The sequence below is a fragment of the Gallinula chloropus genome (genome assembly GCF_964237585.1).
Source record: "Gallinula chloropus genome assembly, chromosome: 4".
Classification (NCBI taxonomy): domain Eukaryota; kingdom Metazoa; phylum Chordata; class Aves; order Gruiformes; family Rallidae; genus Gallinula; species Gallinula chloropus.
Window position 1 is genome coordinate 57049315 of NC_140088.1, and position 19946 is coordinate 57069260.

General features: G+C 46.8%; 1 protein-coding gene across 3 annotated transcripts in view; it reads right to left on the reverse strand.

Annotated features, from left to right (window-relative positions):
- Positions 1–488: 488 nt before the first annotated feature.
- ELF2 (E74 like ETS transcription factor 2) overlaps positions 489–19946 on the reverse strand; it is a 39144-nt gene continuing 19686 nt past the window's right edge. Inside the window, exons 1-7 of one of the 3 annotated variants that reach the window (XM_084262829.1) lie at positions 13767–13785; positions 10633–10746; positions 9456–9629; positions 7320–7406; positions 3446–3638; positions 2697–3050; positions 489–2253 (exon numbers count right to left, since the gene is read on the reverse strand). In XM_084262829.1, the coding sequence (XP_084118955.1) occupies positions 1626–2253; positions 2697–3050; positions 3446–3638; positions 7320–7406; positions 9456–9629; positions 10633–10672 (1476 nt within the window). In that variant the 5' untranslated portion in view covers positions 10673–10746; positions 13767–13785 and the 3' untranslated portion in view covers positions 489–1625. Of the gene's footprint in view, positions 2254–2696; positions 3051–3445; positions 3639–7319; positions 7407–9455; positions 9630–10632; positions 10747–11347; positions 11532–13766; positions 13786–19946 lie in introns of those variants that run through there. The other 2 variants (XM_084262830.1, XM_084262828.1) reach the window with 2 other exon arrangements.

Consider the following 19946-nt stretch of genomic DNA (forward strand, 5'->3'; position numbering starts at 1 on the left):
GTGGGAGGAATGGTGAGGTGATTCACAGATCTCTACACCTACGGAATCTCAGAATCAGTCAATCAAACCCTGTCTTCTTTGCATTAAAACAACCGGCAGCACGCACAAAGTTATCACCTGCCAGCTGGAGGGCAGCAGCTCCTCCAGCTACTCAACTTACTCCACAAGCACTGGTGATCAGCCACAAGGCAAGAGCACCGCGTACACCCACCTTCCTGAAAGAGCGCCAGGGAACTGAACTAGGCCCTGCCAGAAGTCCCCGCCGCGACTACCGCCAGCTTCAGAGACACTTCCACAGAAAGCATTTCGGTGCACTGTGTGAGGGAGGGGGCCAGCCATTCGGAGTACCTGAGCAGTGAGGAGTTCCCAACTTCCACACTGTATCAGCTATCTTAGGCTGAGTGCCTGGAAGATTTCAAATAAGCAGAGAATGTGGTTATAATGGGTTGAAAGGCCAGTAAAGATAAATAAATAAATGTATAAAAAGCAGACCGAACACCGTTAAATTTCATTTCTATATTTCAGTAAAACCTACTTGAATACACTTTGAAACAAGAGTACAACAAAATAGAATATACTTCAAATGTTGAATATACAAACTATTATAGTTCATTCTGAACACTGGTACTTCCCTCTTAACTTCAACTAAAAAAAAAAAAAAAAAATTTACAGGTTTAGAACTACCTGACAAAAGCTCATGCTGGGCGTGACCTTTCAAGTGACAGGGTAGAGCCGAAACTGAAATGTATGCACGGATGTCAAGGCTACGTGGGAGACACAGGCAGGTTACAGCAGGAGGCCGAAAGCCCGCTGCTATCTTGTCCACAATTAAGAAATTTAGACAGACTTTTAACTACCATACAAAATATGTTACATGTAATTCTATAACAATACTGTGCTAGGTACAAGATTTTTTTTTTAAAAAAATTTGTTTTAATAAAAAAGCTTTACACAAGCCATTAGCTTATTTCAAGAAAGGTAACTGAAAATCAGTCTAAGGCTTTCATTTTGAATTTGCTTAAGCTGTATGATACAAAAATCCCTCTAGGTCTCTGTCTTCTTTTAGAAGCTCTTTAATCTTCTCCTTTAATTCATATTCTACCATACCTAGTAGCAGAGTTTTTCACATAGCACCAGTTGAGTACTGCGGGCACACAGTAGTAATTGCTGGTATGCATATAAAATGCATCGAATTTGCCATTTGTAACAATGAGACTTTCCTCTCCCCCTGAAAACTAAAAACCAAGGCAAACCTCTCACACAACTCTCTCTTAGTGTTCCAGGGCTTAGTGTAACTCAGTAACGGGCAACGTAGTGAGCTGTTTGGTCCCTTTTGAGTCCCTCTCTCTCTCCTTCTCCATAGGTTCAGCTGTTTCCCAACTGGCAGAGGCGGATTTTGTCAGCGTATCAATGTGGTTCAATTCCCACTGAAACACGGGAAAACAAATACTTTTTTTTTTTCTTTTTTTTTTTTCCAGTAAGTCTTCAACATGTGCACGTTTATTAACATTTCAAAACTCTCCTTTTCGACTTGGTGATCGCATCCACTTCCCTCCCCCAATCATGTCAGTATATTCAAAACCGTAACAGTCTAGAAGAAGTCCATGCCAGAGGCGAGCTGTTCTTCATTTCTCGCACGTCATGATTCCTTCTGATTTCATTGTTACCGGAAGGGCAATAGCTGAGGGTGTGCTAACTACTACTACATGGGTCACAGTCTTGCTTCCATCTGCCGGCTTCTCTTCTTTTACCAGCTGCAGCGTTTTCACTTCACGTTCCTGTTTTAAAGCCGCGGTGTCTGATTTAACTTCTGGACTTTTTATAACCGCACTAATCACCCTGGGAGGAGTCTGGGTTGATGCCTGCTGAGCAGGCACCGATAGTCTCATTACTGGTGTCCCATGAGCTATAGACACCGGGGTAAGTGCTCTAACAGCCAAGGGGGTTCCCACGATGTTAATACTTCCTGACCCAGACAGGCCTGTTTTCGTTTGCAACTGGCACTGCGTAAGTTGGGTGGCAGGGATCGTAATGATTTTGGCAGGCTGCATGGTGATTTTCTCTCCGTTTTCAGCAGAGGTTGGCATCACAGTAGGGATTGTCTGGATTACTACCTTTGGAGTTGTCGCTGTGGTGGGACTCGTGTTGGTTATTAACGGTGACCCTGCGTTTACTGACTGCACAGCCACGGTCGAGATTTTCTGCCCCAGAGAGGTCATTACGACAGGCACTTGCATGGCCACACGTACCGTCCTGCAAAACAAAGGAAGATGTGGGTGTTTGAGCCGGAACGCAGGGCGCTGTTGGAGGTGACAACAGGGACAGGCAAATCTGGGATTTACAGATTTTTAATTGACTCTTACGCAAACCAACGAACGAACAACAAAACAAACCCACCCCAACCTTTTGCACATTTGGTAATAAGGCTTCTGAAATTCAGCAGTCCTCATCTCTTTCTTTTACCCTCCCTCTCACCACCTAATTTTAAAATACACGTGAGTGTGCACTGGCAGTTGATTCAGATCTCATCAACCAGACTTTCATGGTCGTCTACCACGTTTCTGATTTGCAAGCAGCAGCGTTAACGATTTCCAACCTTTAAAAAGTAAAACAAAAAACCCAAACCAAAACAGCTTCCTAAACCAGGAACTGCTCGTCATCAGGAAATGACAAGCCCAGGCCACATGAATACAAACCTGGGAGCTGTTGTTGCTGGGACAGTAGTGGTGGTACTCGAGGGCCGAGATGACGATGTATCATGCGCTGGTGAGGCGATATTCACAACTCTGGTGACCGCTTTTTCTGTTCTAGTACAGTTTAACTGAGAGGAATTTTTTCCGCCCCGTGCAGACGCTGCCGCTTTTAAAAGGTTTTCTGCAGATAAAGACACTCTTTCCAACGATTTTTCATCTGTAGGCATTGACAGATCTTCATTGCAGGACTCGCTTTTGTCATCATCGATGACAACTATGTTTTTTGGCATCTCCTTAAACTGATAGACAAGCCTCTGCCCCTCAACTTTTGCAAGGATTCCTCTTTGATAGTAGTACCTGCAAGAAAAGTACAACTAAGTAGTAACCAACAGCGACAGATTTTAAAGAGAACCTCATTCCAAGCTAACAGAAAACCTGAAGTTACCACAGCAAAAACCTACAACATGAGAAGGTATGGAAAGAAGCTGGCAGAACATTCTGGCAAAGTATCTGAAGGATCTAGCTGGTGAAAAAGATCTGACCTTTTAAATAAATACTTCAGGAATTAAATTGCAAATTAACTGGTAACATAAAAAGCAACAGGAATTGCAAGACTGATGCTTTTTAACAGTTAAGCCAGCAAGAGGGCAAAGTTTTTAAAGCTTTTAAAATTTCAGAACTGCTCTATTTCTATAAGCAAACTTAAGAATCAGATTTAAAAGGACAGCAGATAAATATGTAGGAGTTTTTACCTCAGAGCTCTTCCCATAGTCTCATAGTTCATGTCAGGTTTGTTTTTGTGTTTTCCCCACAGTTTGGAGACAGCTTTCGAGTCCACAAGTTTAAAGATTCCCTTCTCTCGCTGAGTCCATTTAATGTATCGAGGACAAGTATTTTTGTCCTGGAGAAGGTCCAGAAGAAACTCCCATAAGTACGTTGTATTTCCTATAATCAGAAGGTGTTTAAACATTAGAATCCCACTTATAAAGATAACAGGAAGGTCTCCATATATAGTTAACTCTGAATTGACCTGCATGCCAAGCAAACGTTACAGCGGGTGGCATGTAATGTAGCCTGCACGTACCCATTCATTCTGTTAAGTTTAGCAAAGCTTCCATAAATATTTACATTCTGAAAGGAGCTAATCCAAGCGATCTGCTATACAGCACAGGAGGCTCTTCAATCCAGCACCCTTTCTCCATTCCTGAAAAGAAGTGTGAGAGGGCGTTCCAAGTCACTACAACCTACAGCTGCTCAGCAGACAGGATCAGAGCTCAGAATTTTCTCCTCATTTTTGCTCACACAGGGAATGGAAATGCCAGTGCATTTTATGATGCTGAAGGACAGGAGAATATAAGTCAGTCATTTTTAAAAGGCACACAATCTTCAACAGCAAACCATCTCGGCCGTGGTGTTTGTAACAGAGCCTCCCAAACAGGATCTGGGCTCTCACACCAACTGGTGACAGGCCCACGTTCAGACCCTTCCCAAACACACACTGCAGAGTGGCCAACTTCCACCTAGGTCCAAAGCCAACCCAACTTCTTGCTGCAAGCATACATATGGCAGAATTGCCGTGTACCTTCCTGCAATTAGGGGGATCTAGAATGATGTCAGCCTACAGAAGAAAAACACGATGCACTTCTCCAGTATTCAAGCAGTAGGCCATTTCCACCGGAGGAGCCCTAAGGCAGGGTTTATGACCGAGACTATCAGGATGGCAATAAAGTGCAACACAGCGGTAGTCTGCGCTCTGACTATGCCATCTGCATCTAAGGAAAAGGGGAAGAAAAGCAGAAGAAAAAAACCCAGATCACATTCCTGTTTCTACAGCTGGAGAAGACTCCTCGAGTTATCTGCGAAGGGAGAACTAAGGCAGAGCTACAAGAACAGTAACTGCGGAATCTTAATCCAAATTCTTCACTTGATCACACTTCAGGAGGTCACATGGGCCTAATAAAATTATATTAAATATTTTTTCGTGAAGAAAGGTCATTAATTCCTGAGATTTAGTGGCCCAGCATAGCTGCTGTTATACCATAATGAAGACAATTAAAATACATTAAGACAGGTTAAAGACTACTGTTGCAAACTCCAAGGAGTTAGCTATATCTGAAACACCTCAAAGGGTTAAAAAAAAACCCAAAACACAACACAATTTCCATCTTCTGGAAGACCACTTCACAGACAGAATAAATGTATTTTAACACATACTCCAATAAACAGCAAGTAATGATTCAAGAGCTACCAAAATCCATCTTCCACAGGATTTCAGAGATGTCTGACTAGGACTGATACGAGTAAAGAGTCAACAAGAGAGCTCAGGAATCCTGAAATCATTCCAGATTTTAGGGGATTAATCCCCTCCACTTTTTTTAAATTAGCTCCACAGAAACAGGATCTCTGAGTCCACTACAAAATGCTGTGGGCCTCCAACAGATTCTCTGCAAAAAATAAAAGTAGTCTTCAAGAGAAATCATTCCTTAAAGTGCCTAATTTTTCCCCACAGAAACAGTGCTGCTGACTAAGCATTTTTTTTCTTTCTCCTCATACTCTATTGTGACCTAAATAATAACTTTCTTTTCACAAGAGGAGTATGCAATACCTACACTATTCAGAAGTCATCTACTAGTGCCAGTAAGATCCAGTGACACTTCAGGTAGGCTGCTGCATCAGCTTTAGTAGCTATGCATTTAACACAGAAGGCTTGTTTTAGGAGTATTTAATACAATTTTGAACCATTTTTAAACTCTTTCCCCATAGAACCAGACTTCCCTATACTATGAACCTAAGCTTACATGCTCCTGAGGAAGAGAATGACATGGCATTACCTTAACAGGTTTGCATCTGTGCCACTCTTAAGCACACTTTGCTACGCAGAGAGACCTTTTTAACAGCACACAGCTCTCATCTGGACTCCCAGATAGGTCTCAAGCTATCCAGCACTGCAAGCGACCACTGAGCTGGACATCATTATTACCCATCTTTACTTCAATACAGATGAGATTTTGCCCAATCAAAGCCATTTTTGTGGTTGGCTGATGATGACAGCTGCCAGCTAGTTAACAGTGTTAGCTGTTGTCTCAAAACAGAGGATTCATGGCCAGAAAGCATGTGAATCAGGCGCTGCGTGTATCAGTGAACTGCTGCCTCGTTGCCAGCATCTATGTGGAGAAGCTCAAAGCCCGTTTTGCTCCTTCCAACTGCATGCACTTTAAAAAGAGCATTTATGCAAATGAAAAACAACATCTGGAAAGAGAAACCACGCCTGAACTCCCAGCCCACTATGTGAGAACAGATACTACACTGTCACTGCAAGGAAAAATACTAAGTCTCCAGTTCCTGCTGTGTAACAGACTGAGGGACACAACCTCAGATTTGCCACTGTGCACCAAGGAAGTATCAGGAAAGCACCTACACAGGCCATAAGTGATCCCCTTTCCATTTGCACACAACCAGATGTCCTACTCTTTTTTTCTCCTCCAACTCTGCTCACAGTACTGAGCTCTAGGAATAATTACTGGTTTTCCAAAAACATGCTAATGGAAAGCTGTGCTAGCAAAATCAGGATTAGGGAAAAAAAAAAAAGCGCTAAGATGGCTTTAAAAATGCTAAAAAAAAAACCCCAAACAAACTCCACCCAAACAAGATGTAATTTTAAGTACTTCAGATGCCAAATCTGTGCTCTTCATTGAGGCCCACTGCTACACCGAAATCCGACAGTGGCCAGTTCAGGGAAGTTTAATTACTGTTTGCACTGGTTTTCCTGAGCTAACATCTTTTCCTTGCCTCACTGACAAATGCGATGAATTATGTAAACAGTGGAGATCTTGCTTCCAAACAAATCCCACAATAATAGCGGAGCTGACCACTGCACACTCTTCCAGCTAGTATGCTGCCACTAAAAGTCACTGAACTTTATTTCTCCCAGCAATAGCAACATCCTCAGAATGAGGAAGAGATCCACATTTTCCACCTATAACCAGAGGAAGAGCTGTTGCACTGCATGCCAACTCAAAGGTAACCTGTGAACAAATGCCCTGGTCTGTCTCTCTGCGGGGTTAACAGCAGCAGCTTGGAGTCCCAGGAAGGACTCACTATTTTATCAGGAGAAACATGAGGCAAGTATGACTCTCCTGCACAAAATCCCTCACTCAACCAGTGAAGAAACACATCATTGCTTGTCTCTCCTTCAGCCAAACCGAATCTGTTAGTCAAGGGACATACTTCCACTGATGCTTGTCAATCAACTAAGAGAATGTATTTTCAGCCATGACCATTACAAACACCCACCAAGCTGTCTCTACTCAAGAACAAGGCTTTCAGCAGCAGCTTAACCAATTACATGTCTGGCAGTAAGCGAACACAAACCACAAAAGACAGCGCGAGTCAAAAAGCAGAAAGCAAAGCAAATGAAAAAAATCAGTTACAGGGCACTGACAGCAGTTCCCTCTGACGGATCTTGTGCACATAAATTTGAAGACATCAAATGAAATTAGAACTCTGATGAAGTCAGTGCAAACTCATCTACTTAACTGTAAAGATCTGCGTATTACCTATGACAGATCCAATACATATATAACGCCGCATAATTGTAAAGGTTTGATAGATGGAAAAAAAATATACCTTTGCCTTCTCTTGGTTTCTTCTTTATACCTAGATCTGGAGAGCCATCAGATAGAGACGACTGTTGGGTCTTCGGCTTACGGCCAGCTGCACATGAAACAAAGGGGAGGGGGAAGTATTAACCATATGCAGAATGGTTAATGCATTAACCAAATGCAGTGTTTTACAGTTTGTCTTCACTGAAAGAAGCAGTTTGTGCACTTTTTTTCCACTTGCCACTTCCTTGCTACAAGTATAGGTGAACTCAAATCCTTAAATTACTACTAGCACATCCAGTTAGATTCATCATTTGGCTGCTTATTTCAATGGCAGGCTTAACTCTGCTTCAGACAAGTTAACGGCAGGTGAGGTAAGCACCAAAGGCATAATATAAAACTTCAATCTATTTGCTTTCTTTTAGTCCAGTGCCTGTATTACTCTGAAATGTATTATTCCTTCTGCTGCTTTGTCTTTGGTGTTCCTGCATGGGCGTTAATCAAAGCATCAGTTTTCCTAGGAAACTTTACTACTGAAACCGTAACGCTGCATTCCCACCTTGCAGCTGCCCGTTAAAAGCCACAGATAGACACTCCCAACTCAGCCTGTGAGTGGTGCCGCACGGCATTCACACAGGGCAGAACAGTAACAGGGGCTACAAACGGCACCCGCGGCCTCAGCAATGCAGGACAGCTCCAGGCAGTGCTGGAAGCCCCCCTGCACCATGCTGGAAGCCCACCTTTGCCACAGCCCCCAGCTGCCTCCCTCCTGGCTGGAAGGGTTCCCAGGCACCCCCTGCTACCCTTTGCCTGCCCCCAGGAGGAGGCTTAGGAGGGGACTCCTCAGCAGGCAGCAGGCTTAGAGCCGCCTATCTTCGGCTGTCAAGGAAATCCCCTCCCAGCAAGACTTGCGGTTCTTCACCCTTTCACACTTCAGTGACCTTTTTACTCAAGGTAAGCAGGCCCAAGCAGGGAAGAGGATCATACCCCACAGCAGCAGGCTGTCAGCAGTCCCTGCTTCTGCCTTTGGTTAAAGGCAAGCAGCAACGATTAACTCTCCTACCTCAGGCACGAGAGCTTTAACTTCTGCTGATCAACAACGCTCTTCACTAAACACTGAATTTTAAAAGGCATTCATTATGAAGATCAAAGTTATGGCTCTGCATCTAGGGCTGAATAAACTTACACGCTTAAGAGCAGGGATCTGGACTCTGTAATAGGAAAAAAAATATTTACAAAATAATCTGTAAAATTTCAGAGCTTCCTGAGCACAGCCCAGTAAAGCATCCTGCCCAGAAGTGACCATTCAAACAGGCAGTGGAATATAAGAATTAGCTTAAATCCAGTGTATAGCTACAGCAAAACTTGAACTATTATTTTCTTATGTAATTTACAGTAGACATACAATTACCTGTTACATGTGTGTGTTTTTAGTGTATCTGAAACTTACAGATCTTAGATTTCTATCACTTTATCACTACATTGTATTTTTTCCCCCTCTAATTTACAAGTAGAACTTCCACCTCGGCCTGTCTGGAAGCTCCACTAAAACAATATTCCAGCAGTTACGTGCATCATATTGGTGCTTGTAAGAAACCTGACAGATCAGAGAGAAACCTCACCAGGTGCCAACCTCTCATGTGGCTGCTGGATGCTTAGAACTCACGCTGTTCTGAATAGTTTCTCCTCCAACACATGCCTATCAGACATGTAAGACACCTCTCTCACAAGGAAGGTCTCATACTGATTTTGTAAGCTGATTTGTGGGTTAGTAAATTAATATTTACCCTGCCATTTCACTGGAAGATCCCTGAGTCTACCTGCTCTCCAAATACACCCATATTTCAGACACCAACGGTTACCCATGCAAGTCATCTCTGAATCATTCTTTACCCTTCCTCCACTCCGTAAACCATACTTAACTCATCAAAAACATCATTTCCCTTTATGGCTTGAAAAAACCCATTCTCTTGCTAGTTTTTTTTTTTATTATTGCAAACTCATTTTCTAAAAACTCACCTTTCAGACTCCAATCAGTCTGATCAGATTAGCAGATAAATCAGATCATCTAACCCATCTCCACCAGCATCAGCTGCACTATCTGCAGCAGCACACATCAGAAATACACTTTGAGACTGCTGCTACAAAGAGCATTACTTACCTTTTTTCTTTTTCATTGGCTCATGGATATCAGGGGAAGTTGGAACAGGAGATGCATCCATTGGTTCGGATTCCTCCGTCGATACCTCCACCACGGTTTCTGTGATCACATCAGGTCTCATGGCTGCATGGATAAACTCTGGGGTTGACACACAAGGAGGGACAAAAACTTCCACTATGAGGGGAAAAAAGAAAGAAAAGAAGAGCATCTGATTAAGTTCCTCCTGATTATTGTAATGTATCTCACACAAAATTACTTTATTAAATAAAGCTGCTGCAGTCTTATAGCAAGATTCTGTTCCAACAACCTGTCACTGAGATCAATCCAATCAGAACACACATACCTCTAAGTACTGTTATGCTTAACAAGCGTATCACACCAGTGTTCTTTAGCACTAAGCTAAACTTTAAAGGGAACAAATTAAAGCTTCATATTTGATCCTTATTCCAATCTCCATTTCCTACTAGGTAACTTTTGGGTTTCAGTTTGACCATTATTTAATCCAATATGTATTAAGTAACTTCAGAAGAAATATCAAGTTAAAGTAACAATCACAATTAAGCTCTGGGTTTTTAAACTGAAAACACTTTGCAACAAAATGCATTCAGATCTCCTTTCTAAAATAGAAAAGCAGACAAAAATACTTTTCCCTTAGAATAACCTTTATTTTAGCAATTTTAAATGCCAAATTCACAGAACCCCAGAATGGTTGAGCCTGGAAGTGACCTCCAGAGGGCATCTGGTCCAACCCCCTGCTCAAGCTGGGCCACCTAAAACCGGCTGCCCAGGATGGCATCCAAGCAGCTTTTGGGTATCTCCAGGGATGGAGACTCCACGGCCTCTCTGGGCGGCCTGTGCCCGGGCTCAGTAACATCCCCACAGTGAAAGAGCATTTCCTGACTTTCAGAGGGAAAAGTTCATTTTAAATGTGAAGCCACTCAAGGATCCATACCTATGAACCTCTCTCACATAAGTGATTCAATCTGTAAGTATGCTTGTTATAGGGTGGACAGATCACATAAAACCTCTAAACAAATCAGCAGTTCTGAAATAGGCAAGCAAACGCTTTAAATAGCACACAGAAGTCCTCCACAGAAGCAGGTTCTCCAATTGCCTTCTTTTACTGATTAGTGGAAAGGAGAAGCAGCTCACAGAGCAGACACTGTGGCTGACATACCAGGACTCCTGTCATCTCTCAGGCAGGTAGGAGACTCCATATGAAGCAAAGCCTCTGCAGCTTCAATTGTCTTATCCGTGCAGTGCACATTACTTCCATGGACCGATGCTTCCACTGTAGAAGAATTAAAAAAGAAAAAGTAATGAGAACAGATTACTTAGAGAAGTCCACAGGTATTGCTGTACAGCTGCACTACTCAGTTTTCAACACAAAAATCCCAAAGTTGTCATGTGTCTTCACACCTTCTGCCAACAGAAATATTTAGGGAAGACACGAGACAAGCAGAACCACCACTGTCACTTCTTAGATTAGACTTCTGGTTCACAACCAAGCTCCTTGCTTCTACGAGGTGTTCAAGAGAAGGAGGCTTCTGGGATTCGCCTTCTGCCTTCAAGTTAACCAGAAGAAATCAGACTGTAATGAGGATGGTTACAAACACAGCAGAGCAGAAAAGCAGTACCATCTCCAGCTATTATCTCATTAAAACCTAGAGGTCACCTCTCTTCAGATTTTCAATCTATCTGGAGAAATATATATATATTAAAAAAATACAAGACTAGTTTGCAAAACCGGTATATCCAGTTTCATTTTACGACATGAAAAATATTTGTGAGTTGGGCTTAGCAGACTTGGTTGTTAAAAAACAAAACACAAAGCATAACAAACAGTATGCAGGGGTGGTTTTTTTAAGCAGTCTCTAAGAAGGTAAAAATACCTCTTTTTTCAAGTTTGGAAAGTTTATCAGAACTTAAGAATTCATTTAAAATAATTTAAAGTAGATTCAAGAGAGCACGTTTAAGTTTGATACAGCACAGGCCACTGCAACTCGAATACAGCAGCAACACTGAAAACCCCCAACTCAACAATTAAAACTCCAATCCTATTCAGAGCCAACTCTATATTCCTCACCCCTGCAAAGGTTTTTAAAAGCAGGGCTTGCAGAAACACCTGTTGCACATCATCCACACTCTCGGGAAGGTACTGGGTGCTCTCCAGTTGCTCTTTCCATTTATGGCCATCTGCTCAAAGCTGACCTGCTCCAGCGAGGCAGCCGGCAGCCCAGGAAATCTATCTTTAGCCTAAGTAGGGTCACCTATCTCCAGCGTCAAAGAGCTAAAGAGGATTCGGTAATAATTCTCGATGAGGACTTCAAGACACCTACCCTGTTACTGAAAATGTCCAAGAGACAACTTGAGGTTTGTTTAGGGAACCGCAAGGAAAATACTGCCAGCATTGCTTCCGACTTAGGAAAACCCCAGAGACAGACAGATTCACACAGGGGGGGAAAAAACCCTTCCAGCAAGTCGCAGCTTGTTTAAACACAAGGATTAAGAACTTGGAAACCCTACTAGCCAACACCAAACATGTAAGCCAGAAGTTGCAAGTGAACAAAGTCTGGAAGGTGCACAAATGGGAAATTCTAGGTGACTGAACCTGCCTGGCTGCTAGGATCCCTACCACAGCCTTCTCCTGGGGTGATATTTAGGGGGCTTTATCTTCCAAAACAGTAGGTGACTGACAGAGCCGCACTCAGCCAGCACTTTCAGCCCAGGTCAGGAACAACAAAAGCCTGCCTAGGAGCAAAGGACCACTATGGCCACTAGCAGGAGGTTTGCAGGTGATCCCTTCCCCAGGTCCTGGCTGTTCCCGGTGCTTCCCAAGGAGCGCTTTGTGGGGATGTCCAGAGCTCGAGGCCGAATACCTGCACCAAACCTGCGTGGCCCTATGGGAAACCCTCTATGCAAACATTTTTCTTTCTACAGAGACACTTCAGTCGCAGAGGAGTTGGTGGCTGTTTCCTTTCCAGGAACAACAATCAGCCAGTCATTCTGAACGTATCAATCCTACACCAACATCCAAGTTAGAAAGTCCAAATCAGCGTTTCACATGTTGTTATTCTGAAACACGAAGATGTAAAGCAGGCCAGCAAAGCTTTTCCACCAGCCCTGCTGCCTCTCTCACAGCAAAGAGCTGCACAATTTTCATTTCTGTTTATGCTGGTTGCCACTTTTGGGGCAAGTAGTTAGTGTGCTTCTGCCCAGATACCACATTCAGCATACAAACGGCTTCTATGAAGAAACTCGGATTTCAGCTGTGAGAGAGTACTGGAAGTCAGCGTATTGAAATCAGCTGCCTCTGAACGTTTAAAAATTTTCCTACTTTTCCATCCCAAGTATTTCCTATAGGAAACAGCTCAGATGCCACACTACGAGGAAGAGGTGCTTAGCAGACACAGGTTAAAAAGACAGCTGAAAGCCACTTCTGTGCTTTGCCAGTATTATGGCAGGATGCCGAGGTGCTAGAGCAGAAGGAAAGGAGCTACAGACACACACACACACCAGCATTAGGGACCAGGGCTGCAATATCCTAACAACCAAGAAGGAAAGGAGCGCCCAACCTTTGCCCTAAGTAACCCTTCCATTTCCAATAAAAACAGCACTATCTACTCCTCAAAAGCCTCTGACATTTGAACATACACACCTCACCAGCATGTTTGCCACAGGAGTTACTCAGGACTCCACTGAAATTGCTACCTAAAAATGATCAAGCAAAAAATAGTAACACTTGTGGCTCTGGCTGGAACAACGCACATGCTGCCTGTCTATCATGACAGTTAAAAAAACCACTGACAGCTATTTACCGTGCAGTACCTTTCAGACCCATACAGTTTCTGCCTTACAGGCATCATCATCATCATCATCATCACCATCACCATGGGCGCCTTCCCTCAGTGCATCCAAGGTTGTGATGTGCAGGACCACAGCGGGCAGAAAAACTTCTAACCAAAGAATGGTGTGTATGACCTGTTTTAATTTTGAAAACCACCAGATTTGTACATTTCTCATTACACCTAGCTATCAGCTACAGTACCACTGCACACACGTACAGGGCTCCCAAAGCTAGGATAGGCTGCGCCCCTTGAGTAAACAACTTCAGATGTAGCTCCATTCACTTACACACTCATTTCAGGAAGAGTATCACTTGCCCAGAGGAAGCAAAGGAGTTTAAGCAGGTGGAAACAAACATTCCAGACTTTGGTAACTAACAAAAGCAGCACTGTTTACCGATCCAGAACGCATTGGAGCTAACACCATCGCTTCTCTTCCATTATTTTAAACCAAATATCCTCTTACCCCTTTTATGAAGAAATCTGATTCCTTGGCATTTTATTTTAAATCAGGTCACTTTTTAAAGTTTCTGGTCTGTTTTCAGGAAAAAAAATGTTCTTAGAGAAGAAAACAGTTGCAATTTTTAAAATGTAAACAGTTAACTAGGCTAGTCAATGTCTGTTTTCACTGTTGCCTTCTAGCTCTGCTTTCTAAACAAACAGCATATACATCAGACTACTCAAGGCTCTCAACAGCTGCTACAAAATACCAAACTTGGTAACTAAGTTTAATAGGGCTGTACTTTAGCTTTACAGAAGAGAATCTGGCAACATATCCAATTTGTAACAATGCCCCCAGTTTTAAGGTAAAACAAGAGTAACAAAATGAATTAAAGCAAGTGATGAAAGGGAAAAATCAGACAGGAATTCTCAATGTGGTACGTTTTGAAACTGCAGTACACTTCCCACCCCCTCCCTTTATCTGAAGGGCTATCAATGTCTGCATTTACAAGGTCACCACTTAACTGCAGCACCTGATTTACAATAGCTTATCCTTTAATGCTATCAGGCAACCAGAGCCATACTTAATGAAGAATTCACAATTCCAAGCATGGAGCTCAGTCAAGAGTGACTACACATACGCTAACAGACCTCATTAAAGTTTACTGGTGTTCCCATGCTTGTTTCATCTCAGCATTTAAAAGAGCAGAGCCAACAGCAGTGGAAAGAAGGTAGTAACAGCGTTTAAGCCACATTGTAATAATTAAAACCAGTTGAATTTCCCCGTACAGGTAATACCCAAGAATCTTTCCGTACGCAACACTTAAGTGGAAAAGAAAGCATTTTCAGTTTGCTGCTTGTTTTATGGCAGACTGTGTTTAGAAACTGAAGAACAATTCCTTGGTCTTTTGAGCATTTCACTAAGCTTGGCTTTGTTAGTTCAGTATTTCCAGCTGCATACAATTTAAGGCTGATACATAACCCACCGGGTAGGGAAAACTACAGCGATTGTCTCAAAACACTTGTTTCCCTGTGAGCCGCGCGTAATCAGCCTCCTATTCAGAAAACTACTACCTACAAAGCCAAAACGTATCTCTGTAACGGCGTTTAGGAGTTGCTTTTACAACCAGCAATTAAGATAACCTTAAGCAATAACAATTTTGGTCCCGCTTTCTTCCCACAGTTATCAAACGCTCCGAAGATTTGTCAACACCGGGGCCAGCAGCCACAGGAAAAGACAAGGCATAATTAACATAATCCCTTAGGATAAAGGATTCCTCTCTTAAATCCACGTGATACCATCTACATACATAAATAAGTAAAGAGATACGGTATCCTGATAGTACAGGGAACACTAGCTGTGCATAGGTACCCGTATCCCTCACTGCAATGCAAATATATTTAAAAAATAAAAGAAAAAAAGAATGAAGTTGGCTACGCTAAGGACATCAGATAGAGCAATACAAAGGTCATCTCGCTATTTCTCTAAGGGTTGGCTCACAAGCAACCTAGCTACAGTGCCTTAAGAAGGTGCTGACATATTAATCAACTACTTGAACGTCCTCTATTCACCAACAATCAAAAGTGGAAAAAATCCCGAACTGGAATCTCCTGCAGTAGGGAGAAATAGGAGGTGTGTTCTGCTGGCAAAGTGAAGCGATCTTCTCCGGCACCTGAATTGTTACAGCATGCTCCCCTTTTTCTGTTCTGCAGCAGAACAGCTCTTCGCTGCTTTGTTGTAAGGGGGCTGCGTGCCTGGGTGTCCTGGGTTCGGCTGGGATAGAGTTAATCCTCTTTCTAGTACTGGATGTAGTGCCGTGTTCAGGCAGTCGGGATGAGAATAACTTTGGCCTTTTGGTTGTTGCTGGGCAATGTTTACACCGAGTCCAGGACTGTTCATGTTCTCACACTGCCCTGCCAGCGAGGAGGCCGGGGGTGCACAAGAAGCTGAGAGAGGACACAGCCGGGACAGCTGACCCCAACTGGCAAAGGGCTGCTCCATACTGTATGATGTCTTGCTCAGCATATAACAGGGGAAGCTGGCTGATGGTTTAGACCACAGTTTGGGACCTAGCTCAGTGGTCTGCGGGTGGTGAGTAAATGTGCTGCACATCACTTGTTTTGTATATTCTTTTATCATCACTTTTATTATTCTCTTCCTCTTCTGTCCTGTAAAACTGTCTTTATCTCAACCCACAAGTTTTATTTTTCTCCCCAATTTTTCCCCCCATCCCACTGGGGTGGTAGGTGGTTTATCTGCCTGCCCCATGAGTTACAACCACGACGCTGGGGTTTGCATCAGTGTGTGTCCCTCCAAACCCCTGGGTGATTCTCCACATTAAACAAATCATTATGAAGATTAGGCAACTTGCACCTTTTTTTCAAGGACATCTTAGGACAGTGGGAAAGGACAGAGCATTTACCTGACGCACATGTCCATGCCTGTACAAACCTACCGCCATGCCAGCGCAAACCCAGTATTAAGTTATGCTCTCAATTAGCTTGTGTCCAGGCCACTAACCACGCAATTCATTACCTATAGCACTGTATGCTGTCCTGCGGCACGCCATTTCCAAGCACTACCTAACACAGCTGAGCTCCACATTACAAAAACAAACCACAGCCAGTACAACCTCCGCAGACAGCTGAAGGTTTGACATGGCAGCTGCACTTCTGTGCAGGGTAACCTTGCTCTTGTTTGCTCCAGGGCTGTACCACAATTAAAGACAAATCACGGGATCACCGGAGTGTCCCGTTATCAGAAGCGGCAGGTTTAGTGACAGCAAGGAAGGCCAAACCATGCCCAGTTCCACACACACGTCTGGGGGTACACGGTCCCTGTCCCAGCAGCGGCTGGGCTTCGAGACCCAATCGTGCAGAGGAGCAGCCACGAGTTGCAGGGCTCCCACATGAACCAGCGGCTGCGAACGGACCGCCCCAGGCTTCGCACCTTCTCCCAGGGCTAGGACCACGGGGCCACCTGGAGAGCGGAGCGCCGCGCCGCTCAGCCGCACCTTTCCCGCTCCCGCCCCTCCTCGCCGGGCCGGCCCGGCGCTTCGGCAGCCCCTGCCCCTACACCAGCCCCCGCAGAGAGGGGCGGCCACGTGCGGGCGGCGGCGCCCCCACTTCCGTGTTTACACTCCGCTTCCCTCCAATTCCGCGTGCGCCCCGTCAGCGCCGCGGGGAGCCGCCACTCCGCCGGCCGCCGCGCTCCCATTGGCGGCCGCCGCGCCCCGCCCCGCCCCGCTGCTCCGCGGCCGCCAACGGCGGTGGCCACCATTGGCGCGCGGCAGCCGCCACTCCCCTCGCGCCCGGGGGGCCCCGGGGGAACGTGCCGCTTCCGCTACGCAGCGTGGGGGGAGGGGGCGCCGCCCCCCGCGCCGCTCCCCCTACACCCCCCCCCCCTCCTGATACACCCCACACGTGGGCCGCGGCCCCCAGCCGCCGGCGCCTCCTCCCGCCCCGCCGCCAGTTTAAAATGGCACGGGGGGAGGGTGGGGGGGAAGGCGGCGGCGGCGGGGCTGAGGGCGAGGGGGGCGGGGGGAGACGTGCGGGTGCGCGGCGGACGGGAGGCCGGGCCGCGGCCCTGCCTGCGGTGCGCGGCGGCACTCGGCCTGCCCGCTCAGACAGCGTGGCGGCAGCGGGAGGAGGGGAGGGCCGGCCCGGGCCGGGGGGAGGCGGGAGGACAACAATCTCGCACACTTCCTGGTTCTCTCCCCGGCCGCGCAAACCCCGCAAAACTCCTCCGCGCGCCCCGCCGCAACTTCCGCCGCGGCGGCGGCGGGCGCGGGGCCGCCCGTACCGGGGGACAGGTGCCGCGGTGCGCCGCCGCCGCCGGCCGCATGCCGGGCCAGCCGCTACCAAGGTGATCACTTCCTGATTGCCCTCCATTGCTTCCCCGCCTGCCTCCACCAGAGCGCGGCGTGCGCCGGCCGTATCGTACCCCCGCTCCCCCTCCGGTTCCCCTCCGCGCCTCTCCCCCACACCGCCGGCCCGGCGCCCCCGCCGGCGCGGCGCAGCTTACCGGCCCGGATGAGGAGGTCGAGCTGATTCGTGGGCCCCTCATGCAGGGACGTCGCCATGTTTACGCCGCCGGAGCGGCTTCGCATTGACCGGCGGGCGGGCGCGCGCCGGGCACGCGCGGCGGCCGGCGGCGAGGGCGGCGGGGCGCGCTCCCGCGGGGCGGCGGGCAGGGCAGGCGGCGCGGGCACCGCCACGGCGCGGCGGCGGGAGCTCTTCCTGCGGGGCGGCGCGGCACGGCGCGGCACACGCGATCCTTCCGCCGCCGGCCTCAGACAGGAAGTGCCGCGCCGGCACTCGCCGCCGCTGCAGCGCGGGGCCGCCCGCGGGCGGGGGAAGCCGCCGGGGTCCCGCCGGCCGCCCCGGGGAAGCAGGTAGACGGGAGGGGGAGGCGCGGCGGGGACGGCGCCTCCCCGCCCCCGCTGCTCTGACTCCTCGCGCGGCCCGGGAGGCGACCGGAGCCGGGGGCAGGCGCGGACGCAGGCAAGGACGCGTGCGGAGCCGAGGAGCGCATCCGAGAGCGGTACCGAGCAGGGACCGCCTCCCCCGCCGCCGCCTTCCCCCCACATCGCCCCGCTGCCCCCGACCGCTTGCAGCGACGCGCCCCGGTGACGATCCCGGCTGCTGCAGCCGGGCACCCCGCGTCCCAACGGAGCCCCTGGCTCCGGGCTGCGTTTCTCTCCGGCTAAGCCTGATGGAGACAGCTACTGACACCGTGCCAAGTCTTCTCGACCAAGTCCTGAGCTACCTACTCTAAGCAGCGTTCTCTCAAGAAACTGGAGTCTTTCTTGAACACCATCCCCTTCATCTCCGTGACAGGAGCGGGGCTGACTCCAAGGGAACGTCAGGTGCCTTTGCCAGATAGCCAGAGGCCCCACCCTCCATCAAATCTAGCCACTGAGTAGATATTGGGGAGGGGGAAAGAATACCACCTCCACTTTTCAAGTGGACACTCTCAAGTGTCCTCGCCCAGCTGAAAGGCAACCTGCTTCTGTAACACTGTATCCCTTCCCTGCCAGGCCCCTGGCACACTGCAGCTGGACAGCAGCAACTGTCACAAGAACATGTTCTCCAAACAACTCCATTTTCAGTCCCTCAGCTGCTTATTCTCAGGATGAAAACTTCAGCACATGAAGCAGCTATGCCAAGAAAAGCAAAGCATGTCCCCCATGGGGCTGTGCATAGAGACCAGGCATAGAAACTCCATTGTTAACACCACGCACACCTGACTGGGCCTATAGGAAGGATCCAGCAACCACTTACTGTGCAGACACTTCCCTGTACACAACAGCTTCACGGCTCCATTAAAAAAAGGTGAAAGGTACCAGCTGCACCAGTCTGAACCTTTTTTCCCCCTCCCAAAGTTTAGTTGTCCTAGGATTTGAACCATAAGCAATAATTTGGAAGCATTTTTTCCTAGCACAGAAACCACAAAGTAGTACCCAGCGTAAATCACCTCCAATGTAACTCAAGGACCTCAATCTATTGACAGATTGTACTATAACTCTCAAGGCTTCTTAGGAATATGGTTTAAATTACTGTCTTTATATATGCAAATAAAAATGCTGGCAATTTGTAGATGGCACTCATCTACCCCCAGCTGTAAGGAATTAAATTTGTTCAATCAGCTCATGAGATAACAAACAAGACCCGCAAGAGAGATCATTCACTAACATTCAAGCCATGCATGATATTTAAGGGTAGGTCTGCACTAAAGTTTTGCCAGTCGAGCTCTTTCCAGACAGAAGCATGGACAAAAAAGGCACTCTCCAGCCAGCTGTGACGGCAACCTCCTCTCATGCAGGCAGAGCTCTGCCAAGAGCAGAGCGCTCCTGTCAGCTTATGTTATGCAGAGGTGGCAGAACAGCGCTGACAAGAATGCCTTCCCTCAGCATATTTCCACTAGGGGACTCTGCTGCATTCCCCAGCAGAAAGTTTTTTAGTGGAGACAAGCCCAAGGACAAGTCAAGGCATTTTAAGTAGGCACACACATATGCAACTCTAGAACTTCATACCCTTTCATTAGAACACCTTAAAATTGAACTAGACACCTCATGCCATGTAGTTTAACAACACTGTACATATAGCTTCCATGCCCAGGACAGAAATAACTGTGGACTCGCATCACTCTGTCCTGTGTTCCTAATGTTGTTAGAAATCATAATTTACCCACACTTCTCTTCAA